The sequence below is a fragment of the Arachis hypogaea genome, chromosome 4 (assembly GCF_003086295.3).
Source record: "Arachis hypogaea cultivar Tifrunner chromosome 4, arahy.Tifrunner.gnm2.J5K5, whole genome shotgun sequence".
Taxonomy (NCBI): Eukaryota; Viridiplantae; Streptophyta; class Magnoliopsida; order Fabales; family Fabaceae; genus Arachis; species Arachis hypogaea.
The window spans coordinates 106,517,583-106,526,707 of NC_092039.1; the positions used below are offsets into that span (position 1 = coordinate 106,517,583).

General features: G+C 33.5%; 1 protein-coding gene across 18 annotated transcripts; it reads left to right on the plus strand.

The window, feature by feature from the left end:
- Positions 1 to 2,474: 2,474 nt before the first annotated feature.
- LOC112797142 (delta(14)-sterol reductase) lies at positions 2,475 to 8,871 on the plus strand. Of its 18 annotated transcripts, none has more exons than XM_025839929.2 (15): positions 2,475 to 3,116; positions 4,023 to 4,780; positions 5,198 to 5,368; positions 5,479 to 5,590; positions 6,080 to 6,150; positions 6,247 to 6,303; positions 6,744 to 6,835; positions 7,049 to 7,096; positions 7,299 to 7,419; positions 7,533 to 7,579; positions 7,762 to 7,843; positions 7,946 to 8,022; positions 8,125 to 8,244; positions 8,376 to 8,450; positions 8,566 to 8,871. In XM_025839929.2, the coding sequence occupies exons 3-15, from the start codon at positions 5,321 to 5,323 to the stop codon at positions 8,717 to 8,719; spliced, it is 1,104 nt and encodes a 367-aa protein (XP_025695714.1). In that variant the 5' UTR covers positions 2,475 to 3,116; positions 4,023 to 4,780; positions 5,198 to 5,320; the 3' UTR covers positions 8,720 to 8,871. The 18 variants fall into 18 exon arrangements, with proteins under 18 accessions (XP_025695714.1, XP_025695717.1, XP_025695710.1 ...); XM_025839932.2 differs by having other exon boundaries at positions 2,556 to 3,116; positions 5,479 to 5,596; positions 8,111 to 8,244; XM_025839925.2 differs by having other exon boundaries at positions 2,556 to 3,116; positions 5,479 to 5,596.
- The last annotated feature ends 254 nt before the right edge of the window (positions 8,872 to 9,125 follow it).

Sequence of the window (9,125 nt, forward strand, 5' to 3'; positions counted from 1 at the left end):
CGCGAAGCAACGAAGGGTTTTGGAGCGCGTATTTTCACTCGTCATTAATGCACATGACTCTATTTGAACTTGGGCCAACTTGGTTATTACATGGTTACATGGATGTGTAGCGCGCCTGATTTTTTAATTAAGAAAATTGAAAATAATGGAGAAGGAATCATGAAAGGATAAGATTAAATACTGATAGAAATTTTATAGATCTATAGGTTTCTAATTTGATTTAGAATAAAATTATAAATGGTAAAAATAAATAAATTTATTGAATTACTTTTATTAATAATTATTCGGCTTAATTGTTTGTTCTGTTTATTCTTCAAAGAAAGAAAAATAAAAAATCACTAAAAAATATGCTAAAATTTGAAAAAAAAAAGGTTCTAATTTACTAATATTTAGAGAATTGAGATTTAGTTTGGTAATTAACTAGTTGAGTAGTTTTAACAGAAATCTCAAAATAAAATTTAATAAAATTTTGTCGAGATAAAAATATAATTGCATTAAAATAAATACATTGATTTATATAATATTATTACTTTTTTTTTAATTTAGTGGGGTCAAGTGCCCCCTCCTCCTAAACCTGAATCCCTATCTGGTTGTAATATTTTATTTATAACTATTTACATAAGTTATATCATCATCCAACAAATCTTCCAGATCAAACTTAAATTTTTTCATGCACAAAAACAGAAACATAATAAAAATATAATCCGTATGTGGATAATCATTTGTAAGTTCTTAACAAAATAAGAGACAATACTAGCTATTGTACTATCAGATACGAGAAGCATAAACAACAAGCTTGAACAACAGAAATCGCTAAATACATTTTTTATTGAAATCTAAACATTTCCAAGAACTCCTGCACCTTGTAATCGGTCAGGCAGTGCACACACGAGATATGAGACACATCTTCGACAACACCCATGGTGTCGCGGGTAGGGCAACTGGCGGACTGGCAAACTACGGACTGTCCAAAATTTGACGATTTCACCTCCACGCACCCACTGCTGCTCGAATATCTCCCTGAAGACCTCTCCACACCTTTTGATTGCCCCAGAAACACGTATAATTTCAAAAAATTCAACTCCCCTTCGTCTGTGCTTTTTTTCTTCGTTATTACATAGTAGCAGCATCGCACACACATAACTGGTTTCAGCGTCGCCCTTCGTTGCAACCCTAGTCAGAGTCTCCATTCCACTGATGTAGTGGCCAATTAAGAAGAAATCAATCATCCCCACCCGAAGTAGAATAGCCTGACTTCATCGTCATTTAGTTTAACATAAAACAAAATACTTAACTCTAATTAATTTTAACTTACAAACTTATAAATTTTTGCTATATTAACCCAGATAGATTTTAGATCTACTAATAATAACCACCAAGAAATCAAATTTTCAAAAGTGACTTTTCTAACACAAAACCTACAAAAAGTATTCACTAGCCAATCAAAAGAAACAAGTTTCAGGATGATTTCTACCGTTGAATTAAAAAATAAAACAGATACAATGGCTCTTCACTAAAATGCGCACCAGTTAGCCAAAGACGTCTGGCTCACCGAATCCATCCCTTGATTTAGTTAACCAAAAATAGTTTCTTCTGCTCACCATCTTGGTTTTATTAAAAATCCAATTTGTAATAAACTACCAAAAAAAACTGCTTAAGTTGACCGTTAATTGATGAATCGGCTAAACCAATAGTAGATCTCCCAGGTTGGCATTTTTTTTGGATAAAGTATATTTTTTGTCCTTAAAGTTTGACAAAAGTTTTAAAAATACCCCTAAGTTTTATTTTGTTTCAATTTTGTCATAGAAGTTTTCAATTTACATCAAATATACCGTGACGGCTAATTTTTTAAAATATTTAATACCAATTCAACAACAATTTCATAAAAACAACCTTCAACACAAGCAAATCAAGCATAATGTTCATATATTATTGTAAGATTGGTCTTAAATATTTAGAAATTTAGCTGTCGAGGGTATATTTGATGCAAATTGAAAGCTTTTGGGACAAAATTGAAACAAAATAAAATTTAGAGGTATTTTTAAAACTTTGGCTAAATTTCAGGAACAAAAAGTATATTTTATCCCCCTTTTTTTAGGAATGCTAGGAGGCCAGCAGATTTTGTGATTTGTAGCCATCAATTAGTCATCAATAATGTTTTTAATGCTGTGAGATTACATCTAGTGGTGTAGAATTACTCAATTTTCTTTTAATAATTAAGTGCTGACCAAAATTTAATAAAAGTGTTGGCCTAGACTTTTTTTCTTTTTTTTTTAAAGAAAATTCCCCTTAAACGACATGACTTTGGATTGAAAAAAAAACAAATGTACCTTTTTTTGTCATGAACAAATTGAGTTGAAGAGTTCATAGCAATGTTGTAAAAATCGTACTAGACCGATCTAACTGTGAACCGACAGTAATTATGGTTTGGTTTGTCTTTTAAAACCATTTCTCCAAAAACCGAAGAAGAATTGCCGAATTGGACGGTTTCTGGCCGGTTGAATCGGACAGAGAACCGACCGGTTTAAAAGAAACGGAGTCGTTTTTGTCAAATTAGGCTTACTTTCATCCTGGTTCTGAAGCTCCGTTTCTTTCTCCCTGCCTCTCTTTCATACACACAAACTCAGCCAAAAAACCCTAGCTTAAACTGTAAGCCTACACTGTAAGCCTACACCACCGCCGCAAGGAGTGGCATAGTGCCGCCGTCCGTCCATCTATCTAGCTTCCCTCGTGCTCCAAGTCTTCAACCCCTGTTCGCTGTTACCGATCGCAGCTGCTTCCTCGAGCTCGGCGTCCGTCGTCTTTGTCTGCTCAGCCGCGCTTCCGCCGCCGTTTGTTTGCCGTTCACGTTCGCGTCTTCGTTCGCGTTCTTCGCTGTTCAAGTTTGCTCGGCGTTCATCGTTCGCGTTCACTCGCCGTTCACCATTCGGGTTCGCATTCGCGTTCATCTGGAAGCCACGTTGCTCTGCTTCAAACTCTGCGACCAACCCGCGCGCTCCACCTAGCCGTCGAACTGCTCTCTTTTCTCGCCGCCGTGAGTTGCCACCAGACAATACACTCACACAACACGAATACTCTGCTTCAAACTCTGCAACTTCTTATTTCTATTACAATAAGTAATTATTTGATTTAGTAGTGGTTTGGATTTTTTTCATAGACTGAATTAAAGTTGAAGTTTTACAATAAGTAATTATTTCGTTTTAAGTTTACCGCACTCAACATGTTTGATGAAATGCTTTAACTATATTTCGGGTTGGTTTTATCATTTCTAGCTTTTAGAAACTTAGTAAGTTGATTGCATGTGAAATTAGAATAATTGGATCTTAGTAGTTAGGAAATTTTAGCTGCACAAATAGCATCTTTGTAGAAAACATATTAGCATGATGATTCCACTTGCATTAGGGTACTTCTTGTAAGTTTTTGGGCTGCTGTTGTTTTAATTTGCTAAATTGTTAGGTTTCTGCGATTTAATTTGTTGGATTTCTATTTAGGTCTTGTTCTTGTTTATTTGCTAATTTGTTGTTGTGTATTTATTGTTGTCTTTGAGATTCTTGCTGGATATTGGTGATCATTGATTTATTATATGCTTCATGTTTTCATTGTTTTCTTCTTCCGAAGGAAAAAAAAAATTCTGTTTTCATTGTTTTGTTGATTGTTTGTTTTGTTTCAGAAATTAATTTTTTGTGATCAATCCTCAAACTCTAAATGCTGTTCTGCTGGTTTTGCTGTGTTTGTTTTGTTTCAGAAATCAATTTTTTGTTATCAATGCTCAAACTCTGAATGTTGTTCTTCTGTTTTTGTTTTGTTTCATAAATCAATATTTTGTGATCAATGCTCAAACTCTGAATGTTGTTCTGCTGTTTTTGTTTTGTTTCAGAAATCAATGTTTTGTGGTCAATGCTCATACTCTGAATGTTGTTCTGTTTTGTTTTAAGGTTGTGTTTGGAAGAGGTGATTGATTTCTGAGTGTTGTTTTGTTTTTGTTTTAAAGCTGTCTATTGTGTTCAATTTTCATTCTGTAGGAAATTCTTTGAGGTATATAAGAATTAAGAAGGAAGACTATTTCAACGGTATTACTCTGTTGATTCTGGTTTGCTACAAGCTTGAACATAGAATTGAAGAGAGAAACCCTTTATTATTTCATCATTGGCCTATTTTTGGCATTGCATATCATTGTAGTTTGTTGTTCATAGTAGTTGTTTATGATCCCCTTTTGAAGTAAAAAAAAAGTAGTAGAAGACTGTTTAGAACCAGTTGCTTTATTCATTAAATTTTTATAGAATCAGGTGTTTATTATAAAACTGTTTTTCTGGTTGAATGACGGTTGAACCGATTAAACCAATGAATTAGTGAATCAGTAACTAAAACGGTTTGATGACCGGTCCGGTTTTTAGAACCTTGGTTCAGATTCATTCACTTAGGTTACGCCCAAAATTAAAAATCCCAAAACCCACCCACCTAAGGAGCTGTAGCCGCCGGCCATACCCTTAGAGGCAGCAGGAGGAGGCAGGCCCGATTGGCTCCGTTGGCCAGTTCAGAAGGTCGCCGTCGCCGGCGTTGGTGCAGCCTTTGTCCTTGGCCACGTCGCCCTTGTCGCCCGCTTTGCCGCCGTTTCCCGTGCTATTGTCATTGCCCGCTGCTGTTGCCGATTTATTCTTGGCATCATCGCTCTTCTCACCCGCGTTGCCTGTCGTCGCCGGATTTGTTGACGCTGACGTCTCTTGCTGTCGCTGCTCACTCCCCCACTTCCCTGTTCTTAACTCAGCGTCGTCTTCTTCAGGTTTATTTTTTCTTTTTGTTTTTATTTGTTTGATTTAATTTATTTCATGAGATCAAAATTATTTTATTTGTTAATCTCTTGTTTATTGTTGACTGTTGTTGATTGTTGTTGGTTGATATTAATATGATTTTGTTGATTTTGAGGGTTGGTTAGTTAGTTGTGATGGCTGATTTTGGGCCACTTCACGACTATTATGACTTGTGATGAGTGTTACTTTTAAAGATAAAAGATTGTTATTTTTGGTCATTGAACATCGTGAAATTAAACGTGAGATTGTGAAATTTTAAATTTTATTGTTATATGAATGGTTGAATTTAAATATTTAAAATTTTATTATATATTTAATTAAATTGGTTTAATTACGGTTCGATCACATGTTAGATTATTAAATTATTGAATCAGTCATTCGTTTTTCAGAATCTTGAGTACAATAAAGTAGCAACAACAGCACTGCAGCAATAATCGAAGTCACAATCTTCTCTGACACTAAATCACAATCATACTACTCATTCCATTCAGATACAAGGCTCACACGTGCTCATGGATCTGAGTTCTCTTCTTCAAGCTCTTATACCATCATGGAACTCAGTTAGTACTATTCATTCATTCACTCACTATACCCTTTATATGAATTAGTTGATTCTACGGATGTAATATGTAATGTTTTAATATTTTCACTACTTTGGAATGTGGATAAGGCTTATTTGCTTCTGGGCTTCTTTGCTTATTTGGCAATTGCGGGATCCATTGTGCTGGGAAAACTTGTTCCTGGGGTTGTTCTTGCTGATGGAACTCGCCTTCATTATCGCTGTAATGGTTCGTTTTTAACATTCTAGTACATTACAAAAATGTGGTTCATTTTAGTGTGATTTTGATGTAATATAGGTTCTCTAGTTTATGGTAATCCTTAAATCAGTGTTATAATGGCAACATATATTTGCTGTTCACTTCATGACCAGTCTTCAATGCTATACATGACAAATGTTTGTTCAATGACCTATTAATAGAGAAAATCTTAGAAAAGGAAAAATCATTGGTGATAGGTGAAATTGTTATAATGGTTAGATTTTAATAATTTGAATGTATACATGATTTATAACAAAGATTATGATGATTTCTTATTTATGCTACTTATTGTACCTAGTGAGATAAGGTTTATTAGTTGTGGTATATTTTATACTTTTTAAGGATATTTTGCATGTTGATTCATATAAGATTCACAAGAATTGAGTCTATATTTACACCACTATTCCTTTTATATTTTTTTGGAGGTGTAACTCCATGTTCACATTTTCTCAGGTTTAGTCTTGCTTCTTCTGTTGGTTGCACTTCTTGGGATTAGTGCCAAGATGGATTTTGTATCTCCTACCGTACGTGTTCATATGGATATTCTGAATTTTGCATAACACTATGAATCATATGCTAGAGTTAGAGTGACACAGAATAACTTGTGGCAACTTTTGCAGGCTATATCTGAGAGAGGATTTGAGCTGCTGTCCACAACATTTATCTTCAGTTTTCTTGTATGTAATTGTAAGCATAGAATCTTATTTAGAACTTAGTAATGGCATTCAATGGTTCTTTTCATAGTCATATCTGTCTGACTGTCTCTGATTCTGGTGTTGTTATATAAAGGTCTTTAGTAGTTAAATGTTGTTGCCTAGCTCGTCTAGTTGACACTGAAGAATTTAGGTAGTAACACTTGTATTAATGGAGTAGTGTTCAATTTCATCATATGAATATGCTAGAACTGAAATATGAACAAATGACACATTATTGAACTTAATAACAATGATGGAAGTCAAATCCTATCGTATCATTAGATAAGGCTGGCTAAACGTACCAATGCACAGTTGTTGAAATATATCAAAAGCTAAATTTAATACCTTATTTGTTTTTATTGTTACTTTGCATTGCTTGATAATAACCTTTTTTGTTGTCATTTTTACTAATTTCATATCAGGTGACCCTGGCACTTTATTTTGCGGGCTGCAAGTCACAAAGTAAAAGTTCATCACTAAAACCTCATACCACTGGAAACCTGATACATGATTGGTATGTTCTAGATGTTAAAATTACTTTAATCGTAATAGCTTCTGTTTGAAATTTGTGTTTGCATCTCTGTTGTGTTTTTCTGTCTAGTACAACGAAGCCCGACCTTTAACTAGTGTGAAGTGTGAACATGGTTGATTTTATTTCCTTGACCGTTGCAGAAATTGAATTTTATTGGTTAATCTTGTTTTTTCGTTTTCTGTTTTACTTTAATAGGTGGTTTGGAATACAACTGAATCCTCAGTTTATGGGTATTGACCTCAAGTATGTTATCCTCCTGATGTCGTTCCTTGCTTGTTCTCATTTTATATGATTGCTTAAGTGTATATAATTGGCAGTTATGATGGAAAAAAAGTGTTCTTAGCTTGCAACCCTGCCAATGGAATTGTCAAAATTGTGGGTTTTTTATTATTATTCTGAATACTATAAATATTCCTGCACATATAATGGAATTGTCAAATTGTAGATTTTTGTTTGTTAGAGCTGGAATGATGGGGTGGCTGCTTATCAATTTATCCGTTCTTGCAAAAAGCATTCAAGATGGTACTCTGAGCAAATCAATGATTCTCTTCCAGATATTCTGTGCAGTAATTTCAAAATCTTGCATACTCTAGTTTCTTGAATTTCCTTTTTTTCTCTTTTCTTTTAATAAGCACTAGTTTGGGTGTTTGATGAGTGACTTTCTTTACATTTATGCCAGTTATACATCTTGGACTACTTTGTGCATGAAGAGTACATGACATCAACGTAAGTGAATTGTGTTTGCTCCACTTGAAAAATTGTTCATCCCAATCTCTCTAAAAAAATAGAACATGTTTTCCTTGTAATATTTTAACTAAGTTATGAACTCATGATTGTGATATCTATATTGTCATTCATGTTAGATATAATTGTGGTTTATGATCTTATTTTTTAATTTTTGTTTTTAGCTGGGACATAATTGCAGAGAGGTTGGGCTTCATGTTGGTCTTTGGAGATTTAGTTTGGATTCCTTTTACTTTTAGCATTCAGGTAATTGCTATAACTTAGCTTCCAACTTGCCATTTATTTGTGCCATTATGTATAGTACTTTTAAACACATAACATGTATTGACATGCTACAATTGCTGTCAGGGCTGGTGGCTCTTAGCAAACGAGGTGGAGTTAACAATGACAACCATTATAGCTAATTGCCTTGTCTTCCTGATTGGGTAATGTGTTCGTAATATCCAACCGTGAATTCTATAATGCACCACATACACTCTTGAAGTTACATAAGTTCATAACATAAAATTGTAGATCAAACTTTGCAGATACATGGTATTTCGAGGAGCAAACAAGCAAAAACATGTATTCAAAAAGAATCCAAAGGCCCCTATTTGGGGTAAGCCTCCAAAAGTCATTGGTGGAAAGTTACTTGCTTCTGGTTATTGGTAAGATTTCTTTTCATTTGATTCCGTGGTTATTATTTGTCTATCTAGAGTCTTGTTAGAACAATGAATATACATTCAATTCACTTTCTCATGGAAGCTATTAACACAAATTGTCGTTGTTGTTGTTGAAGGGGTATTGCTAGACATTGTAATTACCTAGGTGACTTACTTCTTGCTCTCTCCTTTAGCTTACCTTGTGGGATAAGGTGATCTCATTAACTCATTCCTTTAATTATTTCGCCGATATAAAGTTATAGATATTGATTTTTCTACAAAGAAAATAATGTCAAACGTTGTAGTATATTTTGCTCATTTTTGCAGTTCACCAGTTCCATACTTCTATCCAATATATCTTCTTATTCTGTTGATATGGAGGGAGAGAAGGGATGAATCTCGTTGTGCGAAGAAGTATAAAGAGATATGGACTGAGTATCGAAAACTTGTTCCTTGGAGAATATTGCCATATGTGTATTAGAAAGAAAAGAAGAAAAAGAAGTCTCCATTGTATTGGCTTTTCCATTTTTGTAGAACTGAAACTATTGATAGAAGTTGCATACTGTTTATGAAGGAGTTTATTAATAAGAACCTTGTTTGATTTTATGAAACTGAGATGAATATTTTAGCAAAGTGGTCTCTTTTCTTTATATTATTATTATTATTATTATTATTATTATTATTATTATTATTATTATTATTATTATTATTATTATTATTATTATTATTATTATTATTATTATTCGGTACATTCTCTATGTTTTGATTTTAGAAAAAATAGTTAAAGTAATAAAATTTTGTTTTTTTATTTGTTTTTTTTTTTGCAAAATTCTAAAATGAAAAATTAATGAAAATAAAAATAGATGCTGTTAACAAGATTGGAGAAC